At 39.1% G+C, this 23447-nt stretch overlaps 1 protein-coding gene across 9 annotated transcripts in view; it reads right to left on the bottom strand.

The window, feature by feature from the left end:
• Positions 1-23447, bottom strand: part of LOC126236927 (zinc finger CCCH domain-containing protein 13-like) — a 264568-nt gene that overhangs the window by 202627 nt on the left and 38494 nt on the right. For all 9 annotated transcript variants that reach the window (XM_049946596.1, XM_049946597.1, XM_049946598.1 and 6 more), the window contains exons 2-3: positions 16752-16830; positions 16409-16651 (exon numbers count right to left, since the gene is read on the bottom strand). In XM_049946596.1, coding sequence (XP_049802553.1) covers positions 16409-16651; positions 16752-16830 — 322 coding nt within the window. The remainder of the gene's footprint in view (positions 1-16408; positions 16652-16751; positions 16831-23447) is intronic.

The following is a 23447-nucleotide window of genomic DNA, read 5'->3' as shown; positions in this document are numbered from 1 at the left end:
CCCACTGAGGACCATCACATAAAGGCTAAAATGTGTGAGACTCCTGTTAGTCACCTCTTACAACAGGCAGGAATACCTCAGGCCTATTCTATTCCCCAGACACGCAGGGGAGGCTCCTTCTTCAGGGAGAAGGGTTGAAGGGGAAGGAAGAGGGGTGACAGAAAAGGACTGATGAGGTCTAGGAAAAGGGATAGATTTCAGAAAATGTCACACAGGATCACGGGTCAGGGGGGACTTACCAGATACGACGAGAAGGAAAGACTGATTGTTGTGGACTGCACCAGATGAGATTTGAGAACCTGAGAGCTTAGCAGCCCCAACAATCAGTCTTTCCTTCTCACTCCATCCAGTAAGTCTCTCCTGACCAGTGGTTCTGGGTGACTTTTCTGAAATCTACCCCTTTTTCTAGACCTCTCCACTCCTTGTCCTTCAACATTTCTGCCTGAAGGAGGAGCCACTGGCTCCAAGAGCTTGCCTAATCATAACCTCCTTTTATGTGTGTGTTGTTCTGCTGCTGCTTGGTGAGTAGATTTTTTATCTATAAAATTACATTATATTGTCAAAAACTGATCATTTTTGTTGTTACACTGGTGAATGTGCCACACCAAAATTGGTGATGGAGACTGGTCACACAGAAAACCTTAAATCACAAATCATCTGAAAAGGGCAACAAAGCACAATGACAAAATGTTGTGCCTAAAAGACATTGTGATCCAGCTGATACCAAAGAAGCTCCTATAACATCAGCATAAGCTATAGATTATACCACAGCATTGCAGATATATTATAATTATAAAACTATTAGTAAGCTGAAAAATCTTCAGTGCTCTTGTCCTGCTTCTGAGACATTGAGGTGGAAAGGTTGAATTAAACTACAACGGCATCAAGTGCCTCACAATTTTAAATTGATTAAGTCAAATACCTGAGACAGTAACTCAAAATTTAAACAAATCCAAGAAACAAAAATCCACAATGAAATAATGACAATATTACGAAAACGATAGACAGTTACCCACCATACAGTGGAGATGCTGAATTGCAGACAAGCACAACAAAAAGACTTCAGCCAAAAAGGCCTTCACTGGAATTAGACAATACGCGCATGCCTGCCCCCCCCCCTCCCCACTTACACACACACACACACACACACACACACACACACACACACAACCACAGCCTGGCCTCGGCAGCCACAAAGACTGTGCTCATGTGTGTGTGAGATGCATCTGAGTAAATGTGAATGTGAATATATGTAAGCGTACAAGGGCTATACAAAAAGCAAGGTGACTTTTCAAATAGTGCAGGCAATGTACATTCGATTATCAATCTTTTTTTTTTTGTGTTGGTACACATGTTCCAAACATAAGTTCACAGTTTCAAGTGTACAGCATACTTTATCTGTTTTTGACAGATATAATGGTTAGACGTGTTTCAGTGTGCTCGGCGATTTTCAATTATTATAAAAAATGGAGCAAAGAATTTGCATCAAATTTTGTGTGAAAAATGTGGAACTGAGTGCTCTAAAACACTTGAAAGGCTAACAGGGGCATATGGTGAGTCTGCACTACGTAAAAAAAAAAAAATGTTTACAAGTGGTACGAGCTTTTCCAAGATGGCTGAGAATATGCCAGTTATGAATCTCGCTCTGGACGCCCCAGCACATCAACAACAGATGACAATATCAAAGCTGTGACGAAAATTGTTTTGGAAAATCGTCAGTTTACCATAAGAGAAGTTGGTGAGGGTGTTGGCATATCAGTTGGCTCGTGTCATGCAATTTTTTCAGATGTTTTGGGCATGAGATGTGTGCCAACAAGGGTTTGTTCCAAAACTTCTAAATTTTGATCAGAAGAACCGTCGCATGAACATCGCTCAGGAGCTCTTGAATGATGTCAATGATGATCCTGATTTGCTCAAAATGGTCATAACTGGTGACAAAACATGGGTTTACAGCTATGACGTCAAAACCAAAGCCAAATCGTCCCAATGGAAGCTTCCCAGAGAGCAAATACCGAAAAAAGCAAGCCAAGTTCAATCAAACGTCAAAGTTTTTTTCACTGTTCTTTTCAATTATCATGGCATAGTGCATCACTAATTTTTGCCTCAAAGTTCATACGGTAAATACGGAGTATTGCCTTGATGTTATGCACTGTTTGCAAGAAGCAGTAGGCGAAAAATGTCGAATTGTTGAAAAACAATTCATGGATTTTGCATCACTGTGACTTTTTCCTGTTCCCAAAACTGAAGAGACTTATGAAAGGATGAAGATTCTCAATGATTGCGGAAATAAAAACTGTATCACTGGAAGTACTCAAGCCTGTACCAAAAAGCGCTTATGAGAAGTGCATTGAGGATTGGAAAAAGCATTGTCGCAAGTGTATTGAATCTCAGGTTACTTTGAAGGGAACAATACGAATATTGCTGAATAAATAAATATTTTTTCACAAGAATACATAGTCACTTTTTGAACACATCCTGTGTGTGTGTGTGTGTGTGTGTGTGTGTGTGTGTGTGTGTGTGTGTGTGTGTGTGAGGGTGAGTGTGTGTGTGTGTGTGTGTGTGTGTGTGTGTGTGTGTGTGAGGGTGAGTGTGTGTGTGAGGGTGAGTGTGTGTGTGAGGGTGAGTGGTCTAATTCCAAAAAAGGCCTTTTTGGTCAAAAGCTTCCTTGTTTTACACTATTTTTGTTGTGCCTGTCACTCAACATCTCTGCTATACGGCAAGTAGCAAACTATCCTTTTACAATATTGTCTTCAAACAAATGAAGATATATGTGCTTGGTAACAACTCCTGAAATCTGTTATTGGGTTGAAAGTCTCTGGCAGACACTCTGTGAAAGAAGACCTTGGCATATCAAACACTGAAATTTGAATGACCGTACATAAAAACTACTGCATGGATTCTGAGTGGAGAATTAAGGCTTAGCTGACAAACAGGTTGTCAATTTCACTATGACATTGCTTAGTAGAGGATTTCATTTCACAGCTACAACACAAAATCTACAGAATTTGCTGAGACAACATAGTCCCAAGAAAGATTATTTCAACACAGTTTCTCTAGAATGAGAATGAAGTGTGATATTTCCAGATTACAAAGGGAACGCTATAGTCTTTAAGTGAAATGATAAGAATGTTCTTAGGCTCTGGCTGATACTTCATGCAGATTACTAACACTAATTACAGACAAATAACAGGAAGGGAGACTAAAAACCTGTAACAGTGAGTCTATCCTGTGCATGTCTCTTCATACTGCAACCAATATCCATTTAAACGTGCCGCTGTATAAAAACCTTAGTCTCCCTCTAAAATTTCACGCGCGCGCACACACACACACACACACACACACACACACACACACACACACACACACTCTCTTCCCTCCATAACCAAATTGTGATTCGTTGACGCCACAAGATGTGTCATATCAAATAATTCCTTTCTTTGGTCAGATTGTGCCATAAATTTCTTTTCTCCCCAATTATACTCCATGCCTCCACGTCAGTTATTTTAATTACCCACCTGATCCTCACTATTATTCTACAGCAGCTCATTTCAAAATCCTCTATTCTCTTCTTGTTTTACGAGTTTATCAGCCATGAAACTTCCAGAATGAGTTTCACGCTCGAACAAGACAATGCTCCAGACAAAGACATTCAGAAAAAACATGATTAAGAAAAGACTTTGTAACATTTAAATTTATGTTCCATGTTAACAAATTTCTCTTCTTTCTTTTTGGTAACCTGTCAGCAACCAATATCATCTCCAGTTTGGCCACACCAGTTATTTTGCTGCTCAGACAGAAAACTCATCAAATACTGTAGTGTCTAATTTCCTAAGCTAATTTTCTAAGCTAATTCCCTCAGCATTGCTAGATACAGTTCAGCCACAGTCCATTCCCCTTCATCACCTTACCAGCTCTTTTCAAGACGCTATCCATTCCATTCAGCTACTGTTCCAATGTGCTTTGCCATCTCTTGACAGAATTACAGCCGCATTAGCAGTACTTGTCACTTAATGTGTGACACAGATGGCATCACTGTGGCAATCATTAGTGTTCATGTCACCAAGCCACTGTTATTGGTATTTCAATGTTTTTATTTTACTTCTATAGTATCACGTGCAATGTTCAAGTACAATTTGTTATGGTCTACGTGTAGGGGAGGATCGTCACTTCAGCAAAGGTAATTTGATCTATGAAATGTGAGCTGCTGACAACACGCTCATGTTCCCCCATATTGTTTCCTTGGATTTTGTTCCAAAACTAAAATTAACATATTTTCATGAGCACCATAACTAAGTGATAGCCTCACAGGCTGCCCTGGGCATGCCTAAATGTATTCTGTCTACTGAATATAATGAGTTAAGTTTTAAATAACTCTTCCATTGCAAAAACTTCCTTCAGATGACCACATCCTTGCCTATACCAGCCAGGTCACTTTGTGAGCCTGCACATTATCAACATGGAGGCTTGAACAGAAAAAAGGACAAAGTTCTTCAAGACAATGTTTAAGCCATTATTATGAAATGCTCTCATATTTCTACAATCAGTGGTTTTTTATAGCACATTAATAAAACATATATAATGAGTTCCAATACTATGGTCAGTTTTGTTACTGTCTCCTTGCGAGGGGAAACTGCACCCATATTATTTTCAATGGACATGAAGCTTACTGTGTACTTTAATGATGATGGCATCTTCCAGACAGAGAATGTTAGATTCCTTGATTGCGTAGGGACACTGGAATAAGTGAGTGAGTTTTTGAGATAAATTGAAAGGGATTAAACATGGAGCTCATCAGTCCCTTTTTCCCTTTAATAATCAAAGCCTAAAGGTTTTGAAAATATAATGTAATTGCATAGGTATCAAAATCAATGCCCCAAGTGGCAGCAGCACAACACACATATAAAATAAGGTTTTACTTATGCAATCTTTCGGAGCCAATAGCTCCTTCTTCTGGCAGAAGGAATGATGGGGAAGGGAGAGGGGTGAATGGAAAGGAACTGGAGAGATTAAGGAAAACGGGTAGAGTTCGGAAAAAATCACCCAGAACTCCGGCTCAGTGGAGACTTACCAAACGGGATGAAGGAAAGTAACGCCTAAAGGTTCCCAAGAGAGGAAGAGGACGGACAGCCAATTTGATATTAACAGCATCATCTAAGGCAGAGAGCCATGTAAAATGCAGAGCAACACCGAAAAAATAAAAGTCTAAAACTAATTACCTGAAATTAGTTAGGAAAAGTGTGTTATTTTGGTGTTCAGGATAGCTGTGATTGCATAATTTAGTAGTAATTGGTGACATTTGATCCATACAGGAAGAAGCATAGCCTTCATCATGTAGGTGTATAAAGGTTCATCAGAAAGGAATAAGTCATAAAGTGCATCATGTAGAGGTGAACTGGGTCTAGAAGCAGTTAATATTAAACAGGATGCTGATCCACAAACCAGACACTGAACAATTCAGTACAAATATAATGCAATGGATGTGGATGAATAGTTGGCAGAGCTGCATAACACATGTGCAGTTGAAAACTGTAACTCAAGGGTGAGAGCTTGGGCTATGCTTAAACCACTGGAGTGTCCACCTGCCACCTCTGGTTGTCTTAGTAATTTCTTATGCCAATCAGTGAGATGTTCCTGAAGAAAGGGGAATCACCAGTTCTACTGCTTTTAGTATTAAAATAGTTGTGTGCTACATTAAGTTGTTGATGTTCCCTTACACAGTAGCATTGGTTGTAAAGGCAGTGTTGAAAGCATGCCAATCGGTTTTCTTCAGGGCCGATCCTTGAGAGTGATCGGTTGGGTAATGGTGCGGGATGGTCATGACAATCGGCGAATGATCACTCTCACCGTGATCATCATATACTCTCCACTGGACTGAGGGGAGGAGTGTGGAGCTGCTGGTTGAGAGATTGATTGCTGTATATGTTCCCTGAACTGGTGTGCCACTGTTTAGTAAACATAAGTCAAGGTCTGTCAATACTTGTTCCATTAGAGTGCCTCAGTTAGGTGATGTCACCATCTGGCAGTGGGTTCCAGGTGCTGAAATTGCTCAGGAGAAAAGGTGGAGGTAGCTGATGGATCAGGTCAATTATCTCTTTATCCATCAGTTCCCTGCTGGAGGGAGATAGGCATTACAGGGAGTAAAATCCTTAGTTCAAGCTTACTGCTAGACTAAAACTGTGTGCCAGACTGGGACTTGAACCTGGACCTTTGCCTTTCACATGTACATGATCTATCAAATGAGCTATCCAAGCACAGATCAGAACACACCCTCACTGCTTCATCCAGCCAGAACCTCTTCTCCTACCTCCTAACCTTCATATATGTTCTATTGCATACCTTGCAGGACTAGCACTCTTGAAATAAAATATATCAGGTGTTTCACAAATAAGTCCAGAATTTTTATAGGATGATAGGTTTGATATAGGCAATCATTTTAAGTATATGAACTTGTGGTCGCTGACGCATATTTACAACAGTAGGTGACCTCAAAAGTCATCGGTCCGCCTGATGGTGCGGTAACAGGTGGTACATATCCATTAGTTTGGATGTCTAGTGTCATTTGTTTTCAATGATACCCACACACTAATGAGGAAACTCTGTACTAGTTCCTTTTGTCCTCAATCGGTGCTGTGTATCTGAAGTGAGCTGTCATTTGTATACTTCACTTCCAACTCAACATAATTCATAATTGTTATACCAAAGGTAAGGTAGTGTGTTATGGAACAATGGTATACACTTGCAAATGTAAAAAGATTGTTTACTCTGTGTTATCATGCATAGGACATGGGACATCTCACATGGAGTGAACTCGCAGACATGCACTTGGCCTCTGATGACGCAGGAACTACGGCAGAAGCACAGCGGTTGCACGCAGAATGTTATCCAGACAACTACCAAATCAGAGAACATTTGCTGCTGTGGACTGTCACCTTCATGAAAGGGACACATTACAGGGGGATTTCCATTTCCATGCTCAAGGTTGACCAAGGAGTGTTCACAATCCTGGTTTCGAGGAACAAGTACTGGAAATGTGGCTCCGTAAAAATGTTAAACAACAATCCTTCAGGCAGTGATATTCCACTACTCTTGCTCTAAACACTAGTTCTAGCAATGTTTGGAGAACTCTGTGTGATGATCACCATCATCACTACAAGTTGTGTAAGGTACAGGACATTCTACTCATTGATTTTTCAATTCTGAATGACTTCCCTGTTTGATTTTTGCAGCAAAGAGTGCTAACTCCCGACTTCATAAACAATGTTCTGTGGACTGTTGAATCGACTTTCGCCCGTGAAGGAATGTTCAACAGTCGCAACTCCCCATTAATGGTCTCACAAAAATCCTCAAGGTACAGCTGTCCACCATTTTCAGGAACGATTTTCAGTTAATGTTTGGGTTGGAGTTATTCACAACCAAGTATTGAGTATTGGGGCTTTCCATTGTTCCACACTGTCTAACTGGTCATGTTTACTGCATATTTCTTGAACACGTACTTCCTGGTCTTCTTGAAGATGTGGCATTTCAAACTAAAAGACGATTATTTTACCAGCACAATGGGGCAACTCTTCATTTCACAAACTGAGTGAGAAGATTCTTGGATACACAATATCCTGGATGCTGGATTGGACATAATGTCCTGTTCACTGTTACCCAGTGTCCACCATTCTGTGCTTTGACACTTGATTTATGCCATCAAACCCATAGAGCACACTTGAAGTATTTACTGCTGTAATCACAATTTACAGTGATGTTTCCTCTAGGCAAAGCAAATGCACTTTGGCATTGTCTAGTGCACTAACTATGAATCAGATACCCCATGTTCATATACTTAAAATGTTTGCCTATATCCAACCTATCATCCCAAAAAATTATGTACTTCCTTTTAAGTTTTCTATTGTACCTACCAGTTACAGTATCAAACATTTCACACACTGATCCATAGAATGCCAGTGCTGTTTTTCCTGATTCTGTACTGGCAGTTGAGAATATAACTGAACTATCAGTTTAATAAGTCATAGTCGCAGATACTAATATGAATTTTGTACTGAAGAATGGAAGCATTGGTAGAAGCCAACCTCAGGAAAGATCAGTTGGGTTCCGGAGAAATGTAGGAACATGCGCTCCCCATTTTCTACACCTGCTTCCTTCAAAATTTCAAATGTATTCCTGCCAACATTGTCAAGAGCTTTCTCTGAGTCTACAAATGCTATAAAAGCAGATTTGCCTTGCTTTTACCTACCCTTCTAAAATCATAACGTCAGTACTGTCTCGCATGTTCTCTTTGTAATTGGAATTATTACAGTCTTTTTGAAGTCTTAGGTAGGTAGAAGTATGAGATGGGTGAAACATCCTTTTACATCTTGCACACCAGGCGGAACAGTTTCATCATTGTTGGCTGTGCACAGAACATCAGCAGTTTTGAGGGAATGTTGTCTTATCCATGGGCCTTGTTTTGACTTGTGCCTTTCAGTGTTCTGTCAAATTCTTCTCGCAGTAACGTATCTCCCATCTCATCTCCATCTACTTTCTCTTCCTTTCCTCTAGTTCATTTCTAGTGCAGAGCTATTCTACATATTACTTCTACCTTTCAGTTTTCCCTTATTTGCGAAGTATTGGTTTTCTAATACACAGCTGTTTCTCTTTTCTCCAAAGACCTGTTCAATCTTCATTGGGTGGTATCTATCTTTCCCCTAGTTATACATGCTTCTGTGGACTTTCATTTGTCCTCTAACCATTCCTGCTTACCCATTTTCAACCTTCTGTCCAGTCTCTTCCCTTTCACCTGCTTCATTTGTTCCATTTTTATGTTTTCTCCTTTTATCAATTAAATTCAATACCTCCTGTGATATCTAAAGATCTATACTAGGCCTTGTCTTTTTACCTAATTGATCCTTGGCTGCCTTCACTATTTCAACTGACAAAGCTTCCCATTTGTCTTCTACTGTATTCCTTTCCCCTGTTCCAGTAAATCATTGCCTAATGCTCCCTCTGAAACTCTCAACAACCTCTGGTTCTTTCAACTTATCCACATTCCATATCCTTAATTTCCTAACTTTTTGCAGTTTCTTCAGTTTTAATCTACAGTTTATAAGCAATAAATTATGGTCAGAGTCCAAATCTGTTCCAGGAAATGTCTTACAGTTTAAAATCTGCCTCCAAAATCTGTGTCTTACCATTATATAATCAATATGCAGACTTTTTTCCACATATTCAACTTCACGATTCTTAAATTGAGTGCTAACAACATTTATATTACGCTCTGTGCAAAATTCTACCAGGTTTCAATCCAGTTCATATTCTCATTATTTTTCCTCCTCTGCTTTTTCCTGCTATCAAACTGCAGCCCCCTTTCACAATTAAATTTTCCTTTTCCTTAAATGCCTGAATAATGCCTTTAATCTCATCCTAATTTTTTTTCAATCTCTTCATCATCTGCAGAGCTAATTGGAATACAAACTTGTACTACAGTGGTGAATGTTAGCTTCTTGTCTATCCTTGTTATGAGAATGTGTTCACTACATTGTTCATAGTAGCTCAACCATATTTCTATTTTCTTATTCATTTTTAGACTCCTCTTGCACTACTCCAATTTTCGTTTATATTTATAACCCTATACTCACTTGATCAGAAGTCCTGTTCATTCTGCCACCCAACTTCATTAATTCCCATTACATCTAACTCCTACCTACACATTTCCCTTTTTAAGTTTTCTAGTCTACTTACCATGTTACAGTATCTAACATTTCACACTCTGGTCCATAGAATGCCAGAGTTATTTTTCCTTATGACAACACTGTCACAAGTAATCCTTGGTCAGAGACCCGAATGGGGGACTACTTTACCTGGGAACTATTTTACCTCCTGAATATTTTGCACAAGACGATGCCATCATCATTTAACCATACAGGAGATGTACACACCCTGAGGAAAATTTCCTTTGCTTTCTGCCATTTGTAGCACCAGCACAGCAAGGCCCTGTTGGTTGATTTTACAAGGTCAAGTCAGTCAGTCATCAAGACTGTTGCCCCCTGCAACAACTGAAAAGGCTGCTGTCCTCTTCAGAAGTCAAATGTTTGTCTGGTTTCTCCGTAGATACCCCTCCATTGTGGTTGCACCTACAGTATGGTTATCAGCACCCCACCTCAGCAGCAAGGTCTGTGGTTCATGGATGGGGGTGGGAAGGGTAGGTTTGGGGAGGGGGGGGGAGGGTACTGAAATAATAATTAAATTAAAACAGAAACTCCACCACACAGTGACACCCATTTTACCTCAACCCCATGAGGGTTGTCGACCGATTCCTTAATTTCACAAGCTCCAAACCACTACACAAAATTGTATAATGTTTAAGCCTTTCAGCCAATCAGTATCAGGAGCCGAATGCACATATTTTCATTCGAAATTTCCAGCTCAACTTTATTGATTCTGTAAATTACTACTACTTAGCAACAACACACTTCAGAAGTTTCTGTACATCAACATGGAGAAATCATCCAACCTTGAGCCAGCCTCTTAGGACCAGACCACTACCCACCATACTGAAGAAGGCCTCCTGCCCCTATGAGACAGCCCTGTTAAAGACAATAGCTACAGGAACAGCACACTGGCACAGCCAGGAAAAGATGTTACATACTAAATTCCTTTTTCAAAAATCGTTTCATTTAGTATGACGATACTCTGGGTCTTCCAATCAATGACTGCATGAATTTAAAACTCACAGATATTAAACAATGGAAAACCAGTGTGGTTTCAATTGCCTGAGACTGCAGTCGCGTGTGTGAGTTGAGTATGTGTGTCTATTGTAGGCCAAGGCCAAAGTGTGGAAATCTTTTTGTTGTGCCTATCTGCAACTCAGCATCTCAACTATATGGTGAGTAGCGAATTTCCTTCTCATAACATTGTTAAACTGACAGATACTGAAATAAGTGACTGTAGGATACAAATTTTTACTGAATTGTTCAAAAGATGAAAAGCAATTGGACCAGGTGGGATACCTATATGATTCTAAATATAGTAATTTATGTAAAAGATTTTGCTGCTATTCTAGCATCAGTGTACCATTGGTCACTGAAAGAGCAAAACATTTCAATGACTGTAAAAACTGCATAGGTCATTCCCATTTTCAAGAAGAGTCATCAAACAGATGCACACACCCATAGGCTTATACTGCCAACATCAGTCTATTATGGAATTTCAGAATATATTTCTTGCTGGCATATCATAAACTTTTTAAGAGACCAAATATGTCCTCTGTAAGAATCACTGTGGGTTCTGAAAACAAAGATTGTGTGAAACCTGGTACACTCTGTTAATCCACAGAACCAGAACGGCAGTAGATACCAGCACCCAGGTAGATATGTGCCTTGACTTCCAGGAAGCATTTTCTTGTCTTGTCATGATTACATGACTGTCAAACAATCACTGGAAATAGTATATAAATTTATTATCTGGGAGTATGTGCACAAGCAATATACAGTGGAACCACTACATAACACAAATTGCAGGAAAGACAAATGCTAGACAGAGATTCATTGGAAGAATTCTCTGGAAGAGCAGGCCACCCACAAAGGAGGTAGCACACAAAACATTCATTCTACTAATACCAAAATGTTATTATCAATCTCGGATATGTACCAGATAGGACTGATAGAGGAAATAAAGAAGAGCCAAAGATGAGCAGCATGATTCATGAAAGGTTCATTTAGTAGTCCAAAAATGTCACACAGATACTCAATCAACTCCATTGGCAGACATTACACGAAGACATTGTGCATCATAACAAGTTTTACTGTTGAAATTCCAAGAGCATATCGTCCTACATGACCAAACCAGTATTTCCTTCTACAAATATCTCGTGAAAAGAACATGAAGGCCAAATCAGAGAGATTCGAAACTCACATGAAAGCTTACGAACAACTGTCCTTCCCATACACAATGTGCAACTGGAACAGAAAGGGGGGAAGTGACAGTTGTACACTAAATATCCTCTGCCACACACCGTAAGATGGATTGCAGAGTACAGAGGTAGAAATATCTACAGCCAAATCTACATCCATAATCTGCAAACCACCACGAAGTGTGCAGCAGGGGGCACATCTCATCGTTAGTTATTAGCATTTCTTCCCATACCATTCACATATCGAGTGTGGAAAGAATGATTGTTTGAATGCCTCTGTGTGTGCTGTAATTATTTCAATCTTATCCTCACAATCCCTATGCGAGTGATACATAGGGCATTGTAGTTTATTCCTAACTACCAAAAATCAAAACAAATGCTTAAGACAAAATGTACATAGTTTTTTATGTAGAATCTGATTCTGCAATAAAAAATGGGGGTTCTTATTTGAAATTTTAAAGTTGCCTCCCACCCCACCCCCAGGGGGCTGGGGTGGCAGGCTAATTTTAGCACCAGCAGATGTCCCCCTCGAAAATAATCAACTTTGGATTCTACACATTTTTTCGTGTGAAGCTTAAGTTACCTCCCACCCCACCTCCAGGGGACTGGGATGGCGGGCTAATTTTAGCACCAGCAGATGTCCCCCTCGAAAATAATCGACTTTGGATTCTACACATTTTTTCATGTGAAGCTTACTTTTCAAGTTATTCTGGCTTGTCAACTTAAAATTTACACCCTGTATAATTGTGTTGTTGAAAACTTTGTTTGTGCTTTTCTTAATTTCTTCTTGAATATAGGACTCCGCTCGTTGTTGAAGTTGCAGGCAACAGAGGACTCCGGGGATACCGGTGCTTGTCGTAATCACAAAAATAATCCACTTTCTTCATTTTTCTCTTCCCTTTATCTCAATAAATAAAAATGCTTGATATGTTCTTTAACCTTGTATTATTCACTCATACAATAGAATAGATCACTATCACAGTACGTTGTCCTGCTACATACTCGAAAGTCTAACTATCTCTCGTAAAACAAAAAAACAACTGTACAAAAAAATGAATGATAAAAATGTTTTATTTTGTCTGCGCCTTACCGCACATTCATAGTTAATGCCTTTGCTAATGCATCTGTTCAATCGGTGTTTTATTCTTGCTTTGTTCTTAAATAAATATTAAGTTAGCGGCATCCTGGGGGGGGGGGGGGGGGGGGGTCTTTCATCATGTACTTGTACAACATTTAATATCCCATGTTAGTCCTATTTGGCATGGGCCCCACACACTTGAGCAATATTCTAGAAATAGTTGCACAAGTGATATGTGAGCAATGTATGATGCGATAAAAGAAATTATTTGGATAGTTAAGTTTAACTGTGGTGAGGGACTGATATTTGATAGTACAAAAAATAAGAGTAAGGGGAAACTGGCAGAAAACAGACTGGGTGAAACAAATGAAAGAGGAAGCTGCATGGTAGAATTTTGCACAGTTCACAATTTAATCATTGCTATAGCTCAGTCGAAGAAACATGAAACTGTTTTCTACGCATGAAGGAGACCTAGAGACAGCTAACGTTTCAGAGAGATTATAAAATGCTGAGACAGAGATTTCAAAACCATATTTTAAATGAAAAACAGGACAGATACAGACTCTGAAGATAATTTATTGATTATGAACTGGAGATTGAAACAGAAGAAACTGCAAGAATCTAAAAAATTAAGGAGATGGGACCTGAATAAGTCAACAGAACCAAAGGTTGCTAAGAGTTTCAGAAGAACATTAAGCAACTACTGAGCAAAAGAGAGGAAAGGAATATAACAGAAGATAAAAAGGTAGCTAGATGGCCAGCAGAAGATTAACAAGGCAAAAAGACAAGGACCATTAGAAATCCTTGGACATCTCATGAGATATGGAATTAAATGGGCCAAAAGAGAAAACACAGTAACACAGCATGTGGAGAAGGCAAAATGGAATACAGAAATCTAAAAAATGAAACTGACAGAAAGTGTAAAATGACAAAGTAGGAATGGCTACATGAGATATGCAATGCTGTAGAAGCATCAATGATTATAGGAAAGACAGATGCTGCATATAAAAAACCTTAACATTTGTAGAAAAGTGAAGCACCAATATCAATATTAATAATCAGACAGTAAATTAGTACTTAATAAAAAGGGGAAGGCCAAAAGGCGGAACGAATACATAGAAGGGCAACACAAAGGAAACAAGACTTAAAGATAATATTACGGAAAGGGAAGAGGACGTTGATGAAGATGAGCTGGAAGATGTGATACTGTTAAAAGAAATTGATAGATCATTGAAAGACCCAAGAGGAAACAAGGTCCTGGAGTATACTACATTTCCATAGAATTACTGAGGTCCTCAAAAGAGCCAGTCACAACAACACTGTTCCACCTGGTATGCAAGATATACAAAATAGCCTCGGACTTCAAGAAGAATTTAGTAACTCCAGTCTCAAAGAATGCAGTTACTGACAGTTGTGAAAATTATCATCAGGTTAATAAGTCACAGTTACAAAATATTTACATGAATTATTAACAGGAGCACGAAAAAACTGGTCGACCTTGGGGAATATTAGTTTCTGTTTCAGAGAAATGTAAAAACTTGCAAGACAATACTGGTGATACCTTAAAAGATTGGTTAAATTAAGGTAAACATAAATTTATAGAACCTGTAGATTTAGTATAAGCTTTTGATAAAAACCACCTGAAATAAACAGGCACTGTTAACCTCGGCGTTGAGTGCCCATAAGCTCCAAACACACAGACTGAAATATGCTCTTTGAAACTCTAGGGATATCAGGATGAAAACAAAGTGAGTGAAGATTACCTACAACTTGTAAAGAAACCAGAGTGTAGTTATAGGAGTTGAAGTACTTATAAAGGAGGCATTACTTGTGGAGGGAGTGAGCCAGGGTTGACATCCGCCATAGTGTTGTTCAATTTGTGTGTTGAGCAAGCAGTAAAGGAAACAAAGAGATAATGTGAAAGGGAATTAAAGTTCAGAGAGAAGAAATAAAACTTTGTGAGGTTTGCTGATGACTTCGTACTTCTATCAGAGAAGGGAAGGGACTTATAACATTAGCTGAAAGGAATAGACAGCATTTTGATAAAAGATTTTAAGATTAACACCAAAAAAATAAAGCAAAGGTAACTGGATTAAATCACATGATGCTCAAGGAATCAGATTAGGAAATGAGACACTAAATGTGGTTGATGAGGTCTGTTATTTGGACAGCAATATAACTGCTGATGGCTGACATAGAGAGGATATAAAATGTAGACTCACAGTAGCAAGAACAGTATTTTTTAAGAAAAAGATAAATTTGTTAAAACTGAATATAAATTTACGTGATAGAAAGTCTTTTATGGCAGTATTTATTTGAAATGCAGTCTCTTATGGCAGAGAAATGTGACCACTAAACAGTTCAAACTAGAAGACAATAAAAGCTTTGAAACTTGGAGCTAAAGAATAATGGTGAAGATTATATGAATAGATCAAATAACTAATGAGGTGGTGGAAAACTGAAACGGGGAAAACAAAAATTCATGGCACTACTTAACTAAAAGAAGGTATCAGTTGATAAGACATATCCTGAGATATCAACTTAGTAATGGAAAGGAGTGTGGAAGGTAAAAATTGAGGTACACTAGCACTGAATACAGTACGTAAGTTCAAATGGTTGTAGGTCGCAGTGTTTTTTGCAGAGATTAAGAGGCTTTCTCAGGTCAGACTTGTGTGGAAAACTATACCAAAGTATTCTTCAGACTAAAGACGTAAGGGCAGCAGACCAGTATCCAATGAACTTCGACACCTACATTAACCTACCCAATCGGTCAACCACTTTTAAAGCAGAAATTTCAGTGTAGGTTTCCAGCCATATGACTACTAGCACAGCTGAGTGCTGTTAGGCTAACCACATACAAAACATTTTAATAAAGTATCTACCAGGTTGCTCTAAATGGCAACTAGAATACAGTAAACTTGATAGTCATGGATGGGGACGGGTATGGCTCTGGTGTACCTGGGTGCTTGTCAATGCCATCAATCCTACATAAACTCTATACACTCTTCTGGAGCCAGCATCACCTGTTACAGTGTGTCACTGCATGTATTTCAGAGAGCATTCACATCAAATCACCTAAAAATGACATGTTGCTTGTTCATCATGTGATTTCTTTCATCACAACTATCAGTTATAAATAGTAAAAGATTACAAGCAAAGTATGAAAATGTTATTCTTGTCATTAAACAACACCAAAATACTTTTGAAAAATTGTCTCTCTTTACACACAGAAGACTTTGCAACAAATCTCTGAATTGCCAGAGGAAATTAGACAACTTCATAATGGAACTCTTTTTAGTAGAAACTGTGTCTTCCTGATAAGGAGACCACAGTTCATACAACAGAAATGCAGCTACCAATCACAGAATAATGATCTACATTCCATCATCCAGAAAACACGTATCTAAAAAGATACAAACAGAGATTCCATTTCCTACCTTCTTTGGTTTCTTGTCCTTTTTTTGCCGTTGTTGTTCCTCCTTCTCTCTTTTCATTTGTAGCTCTAGTTCTCTTTGCAGCAGCTGGCGTCTTTTCTCCAAAGCTTTTTCATCTGCATATTCCAGGTCTGTCTGATCCCACTTCTCCCAGTTCAAATCTGGACTTCGTGTCTTTTTCACAACAACTGTGGAGTGGAGACGTTTATTAACATCCTCTTTCGTTGGTGGTTTTGAGCTATGGATCTGAAAATAAACCAAATAATGGCAATGTTGGAAATTGATAACTACTTATAAAAGTACAGAAAAATTAATGCAACAAATTAATGTATTAATTATACATTACCTGCTTCGGTTTATTATCTCCATCTTTTATTGCAGCTCGCTGTTTTGACGGACTGATTAGAGTGTGTGTATTGGCATACCTGTTCAAAACGAATAGCCTGTGTGAGGATACTAAGTAACACATTTGAAGCAATTGCTTATACATTTGAATCAGAATAACAAAGTGACTGACAACTGAGCATGGAATAAGACGCTAAGGTTGATTCATTGTTATCAGTACATAAAATACAGTCATGGCTGCAAGAGCTAGTAAGTTTCCTGCTGGGTTCATTCATGCACTCTGTTAATGAGTACTGATGAGTTAGCTTTGCAATGTCATTATAGCCACATCACTTTTCTGCATACTGTAATTGCTAGCTTCAGTCATTATGTTGTGTAAATTGAACATGCATACACAAAAACAATGTAAACAAACTGTAGCAATTATGTCACCAGCAGCCCCAGACATCACTGACAATGGACTGTGACAACCAACATCTGACATAGTAAAAAAAATATGACAGCTCTGAATATTAAAAAGGCACAACCAAACACATTCTCTTGTAGGGTGTTGCTATGATAATTCTCCTGCAAACAATTTGATGTCATCACTTTGTTATTCTGATTATGAAATGATTACTATACACTTAAACAGCTACAGCTACTGCCATGGCAATAGTAATTGGTATTAAAAGATTATAACTAACAAAAAGTGCATGTTTAAGAGGGAAAGGGGAGATGTGAAAGATACCTATACATCCTTCCAGCAAAAATAAAAAAGAAGGATACAATGAGCAGCAAATTCAGTTAAGTGTGTTTAGCTGATCTACTACATAGACAGTCATCATAAAATAAAAACAATATTCCACATTTAATATATGTACAGCACTCAGTAAAATGATACAAAAACCACTGTATGTCATATTGTCTACTTGATTTATGTCTGCAAACTTCTACTCAACTATTCCACTGCACACATTGTCACATTTTAAACTACGATTAGTACCTTAGAAGTCTTGGTACAGTCACCAAGTCAAACCTTAGTACACATAAAACAGATATAAAATATGAGATGCTTATAACAGTACCCGAGCTAACACTTCGAAATATATGTCATGGAAGGAAATGGTCAATAGCATACCTGAGTCTGACAAATTTCATAACAAAGGAAACACTGTAAGACTTGTGTGCACTCCCCTTTTTACTAACATGTTGGGACCAGCAAAATAAACTGATATTCAACAAATTTACTCATTCCTGCATTTCTATGTTGACGATATGATCAATGGCATAATGGAGTTTCACAACCTTCATCACAAGAAAAATCAACTGTTGTGTGCACTCATATTCATATACAGATGTCACGGCCCACAAACTATACTACCACGGAAAAATAATTATTTTTTGTGTTTTACTGTCCATAGATAACACAAATATTGCACTAGACTAATTTGGGGCCACTCTGTTGAAAGGGCATGTAACATTCTGCTTTAAAAGTCATTTTGTTTATAATGGGAAACAAACAGATGCATTCAGTCCATATTGGGCTTTGCATGAAAGATGTGATGAGCAGTATTTATTTGGGCTGACTACAGCTACACATTTAAAAAACCAAATTGCAAATATCTGCTGGAACACTAGAGAAAATGCAACTGACGACTCTATTGTTCCTTCGAGTAAAAGAATTTTAGTAGTAATAATTATCTCTCTTCTTCGTAAGGCATACTGCAACTGATATAACAAGCTATTCTTTTTAATTTTCACTGAACATCCCTAAATGATGAAAATAGCACAAACAAGAATTACACTATAAAGATTGTAGTGTCAAAAGAATACATAATATTATTTTGTGCAGAATAAATACACAACACAAGAGTGGATATGGAAACTATCAGCTTTATACATATCACATTGAATTTTCCAAAAAAAGAAAAATCTTATTCTGTTTGATTGATTCACAAGATTCCTCTCCCCTATAATGTTGTGAGCCCTTCACAATGGCCATTATACATTTCTAACTGAATATAACATAACATAAAAAAGTTTTGAATAAATTGCTAGTTAGAGATAAATGTAAAGAATTTTTCAGCAAATATAGCTGATGTGGCAAAATGCTGTAAATGAAAATCAACTTTCTTTATGAATTCAACAACTTCACCATCTATTCTGATGGCCTACTCAGGCCACAGAAAATGAGGTTAACATATTGAAAGATTTTTTTTTTTTATTATAAAAGGCCTATATCTGTTTCTTGTCACTGGAGATTAGTTTACCAGTCTTACTTATAATTTAAAAGTGTCCAAACAAATAATATATGAATGCATTAAGGTGTGTACACACTGAGTGTGCTATGCTGATCATGTTCTGAGTGTTTTCAAACCATCAAAGCAAGCGGAGTGCATGGACTCAGTTTGAAAGGGGCTGTATCACACCATGCAGAACTGTGCTTCCCAGAACCACAGGAATATTCTAGTCAACTGGTATTCAAAATAGTTCAAAACAGCTGTTTTCATGACAAATTGAGGAAGTTTTTTCCTAACAGTTCTATATATGTTTTTTGGAGTTGTTGTTGTGGTCTTCAGTCCTGAGACTGGTTTGATGCAGCTCTCCATGCTACTCTATCCTGTGCAAGCTTCTTCATCTCCCAGTACCTACTGCAACCTACATCCTTCTGAATCTGCTTAGTGTATTCATCTCTTGGTCTCCCTCTATGATTTTTACCCTCCACGCTGCCCTCCAATGCTAAATTTGTGATCCCTTGATGCCTCAAAACATGTCCTACCAACCGATCCCTTCTTCTAGTCAAGTTGTGCCACAAACTTCTCTTCTCCCCAATCCTATTCAGTACCTCCTCATTAGTTACGTGATCTACCCACCTTATCTTCAGCATTCTTCTGTAGCACCACATTTCGAAAGCTTCCATTCTCTTCTTGTCCAAACTGGTTATCGTCCATGTTTCACTTCCATACATGGCTACACTCCATACAAATACTTTCAGAAACGACTTCCTGACACTTAAATCTATACTCGATGTTAACAAATTTCTCTTCTTCAGAAACGATTTCCTTGCCATTGCCAGTCTACATTTTATATCCTCTCTACTTCGAACATCATCAGTTATTTTACTCCCTAAATAGCAAAACTCCTTTACTACTTTAAGTGTCTCATTTCCTAATCTAATTCCCTCTGCATCACCCGATTTAATTTGACTACATTCAATTATCCTCGTTTTGCTTTTGTTGATGTTCATCTTATATCCTCCTTTCAACACACTGTCTATTCCGTTCAACTGCTCTTCCAAGTCCTTTGCTGTCTCTGACAGAATTACAATGTCATCGGCGAACCTCAAAGTTTTTACTTCTTCTCCATGAATTTTAATACCTACTCCGAATTTTTCTTTTGTTTCCTTTACTGCTTCCTCAATATACAGATTGAATAACATCGGGGAGAGGCTACAACCCTGTCTCACTCCCTTCCCAACCACTGCTTCCCTTTCGTGCCCCTCGACTCTTATAACTGCCATCTGGTTTCTGTACAAATTGTAAATAGCCTTTCGCTCCCTGTATTTTACCCCTGCCACCTTCAGAATTTGAAAGAGAGTATTCCAGTTAACGTTGTCAAAAGCTTTCTCTAAGTCTACAAATGCTAGAAACATAGGTTTGCCTTTTCTTAATCTTTCTTCTAAGATAAGTCGTAAGGTTAGTATTGCCTCACGTGTTCCAACATTTCTACGGAATCCAAACTGATCTTCCCCGAGGTCCGCTTCTACCAGTTTTTCCATTCGTCTGTAAAGAATTCGCGTTAGTATTTTGCAGCTGTGACTTATTAAACTGATAGTTCGGTAATTTTCACATCTGTCAACACCTGCTTTCCTTGGTATTGGAATTATTATATTCTTCTTGAAGTCTGTGGGTATTTCACCTGTCTCATACATCTTGCTCACCAGATGGTAGAGTTTTGTCATGACTGGCTCTCCCAAGGCCATCAGTAGTTCTAATGGAATGTTGTCTACTCCCGGGGCCTTGTTTCGACTCAGGTCTTTCAGTGCTCTGTCAAACTCTTCACGCAGTATCTTATCTCCCATTTCATCTTCATCTACATCCTCTTCCATTTCCATAATACTGTCCTCAAGTACATCGCCCTTGTATAAACCCTCTATATACTCCTTCCACCTTTCTGCCTTCCCTTCTTTGCTTAGAACTGGGTTGCCATCAGAGCTCTTGATATTCATACAAGTGGTTCTCTTCTCTCCAAAGGTCTCTTTAATTTTCCTGTAGGCAGTATCTATGTTACCCCTAGTGAGACAAGCCTCTACATCCTTACATTTGTCCTCTAGCCATTTTGCACTTTCTGTCGATCTCATTTTTGAGACGTTTGTATTCCCTTTTGCCTGCTTCATTTACTGCATTTTTATATTTTCTCCTTTCATCAATTAAATTCAATATTTCTTCTGTTACCCAAGGATTTCTATTTGCCCTCGTCTTTTTACCTACTTGATCCTCTGCTGCCTTCACTACTTCATCCCTCAGAGCTACCCACTCTTCTTCTACTGTATTTCTTTCCCCCATTCCTGTCAATTGTTCCCTTATGCTCTCCCTGAAACTCTCTACAACCTCTGGTTCTTTGTTTATCCAGGTCCCATCTCCTTAAATTCCCACCTTTTTGCAGTTTCTTCAGTTTCAATCTGCAGTTCATAACCAATAGATTGTGGTCAGAATCCACATCTGCCCCTGGAAATGTCTTACAATTTAAAACCTGGTTCCTAAATCTCTGTCTTACCATTATATAATCTATCTGATACCTATTACTATCTCCAGGATTCTTCCAGGTATACAACCTTCTTTTATGATTCTTGAACCAAGTGTTAGCTATGATTAAGTTATGCTCTGTGCAAAATTCTACAAGGCGGCTTCCTCTTTCATTTCTTCCCCCCAATCCATATTCACCTACTATGTTTCCTTCTCTCCCTTTTCCTACTGACGAATTCCAGTCACCCATGACTATTAAATTTTCGTTTCCCTTCACTACCTGAATAATTTCTTTTATCTCATCATACATTTCATCAATTTCTTCATCATCTGCAGAGCTAGTTGGCATATAAACTTGTACTACTGTAGTAGGCATGGGCTTTGTGTCTATCTTGGCCACAATAATGCGTTCACTATGCTGTTTGTAGTAGCTAACCCGCACTCCTCTTTTTTTATTCATTATTAAACCTACTCCTGCATTACCCCTATTTGATTTTGTATTTATAACCCTGTAATCACCTGACCAAAAGTCTTGTTCCTCCTGCCACCGAACTTCACTAATTCCCACTATATCTAACTTTAACCTATCCATTTCCCTTTTTAAATTTTCTAACCTACCTGCCCGATTAAGGGATCTGACATTCCACGCTCCGATCCGTAGAATGCCAGTTTTCTTTCTCCTGATAACGACGTCCTCTTGAGTAGTCCCCGCCCGGAGATCCGAATGGGGGACTATTTTACCTCCGGAATATTTTACCCAAGAGGACGCCATCATCATTTAATCATACAGTAAAGCTGCATGTCCTCGGGAAAAATTACGGCTGTAGTTTCCCCTTGCTTTCAGCCGTTCGCAGTACCAGCACAGCAAGGCCGTTTTGGTTAATGTTACAAGGCCAGATCAGTCAATCATCCAGACTGTTGCCCCTGCAACTACTGAAAAGGCTGCTGCCCCTCTTCAGGAACCACATGTTTGTCTGGCCTCTCAACAGATACCCCTCCGTTGTGGTTGCACCTACGGTACGGCCATCTGTATCGCTGAGGCACGCAAGCCTCCCCACCAACGGCAAGGTCCATGGTTCATGGGGGGGGTTTTTTGGAGTGCTGATCTGAATTTCATGTTTTCTGCCTTGCAGGAAGTCGGCTTCACTACAGCTGGAGAGGAAGGGGGAGGGGGCATGTTATCAACAAAAACCCCTACACACCCTGTGAAAGTGCATAACATTTCCAGGGTGTCCAGCAAACCTTCATTGTTGAGAGGGAGATACACATTACAGACGGGAAATTCCAGAGACATCCTCAAGTCGCCAAAGTTGTATCAAGGGGCATCTGTTCACTGTAGACAAAGACCAGAACATATGTGCAAACAATGCCAACACTCTTCTGTAGTAGCATGATTTTTAAAATAGCCCCAGTAGTCGTGGACGATAGTACAAAAAGTTGTGGAAACACACTGTGTGTGTGTGTGTGTGTGTGTGTGTGTGTCTTTGAGGGAGGGGGGTGGGGAAGGGGGGAGGGGGGAGGGAGGGGGAGAGGGGGGAGGGGTTGCGAGACCATAGACACCAGGGACAGAGGCGGAACAGGCAGAGCCTGGTGGCACATGGCCACCACAACCTCTTCCTTCTTGTGCCTTGTCCTTGTCTTTGTCCTTGTCCTCCTCCTCCTCCTCCTCCTCCTCCACCTCCTTCTTATATGATTTTGCTGTCTACGAGAGCTTGTATGCCCCATATTCTGGGGCAAAGGAGGAACACAAAGTCCTACAACTCACAACCTGTGGCTGGTATCTCATCATGGATCTGCAGATTCCTGGGAAGGGAGCATCCCTACCTGGTAAGAAATGCCAAAGGAGGGCATTGCTTCTCTGGCCGAAGGTTGGTGATGGAAATCCCCAACGAGTGGGGAGTTGATGCTCCCAAAAGAGGTGTGGAGGAAGCAGTAGGAGGAGGACTTGCAACCACATGCAATCAAGTGGC

This window comes from Schistocerca nitens, chromosome 2 (assembly GCF_023898315.1).
Source record: "Schistocerca nitens isolate TAMUIC-IGC-003100 chromosome 2, iqSchNite1.1, whole genome shotgun sequence".
Classification (NCBI taxonomy): domain Eukaryota; kingdom Metazoa; phylum Arthropoda; class Insecta; order Orthoptera; family Acrididae; genus Schistocerca; species Schistocerca nitens.
Note: the sequence above shows the minus strand (reverse complement) of the source record. Positions and strands in the feature narration are given on the sequence as shown.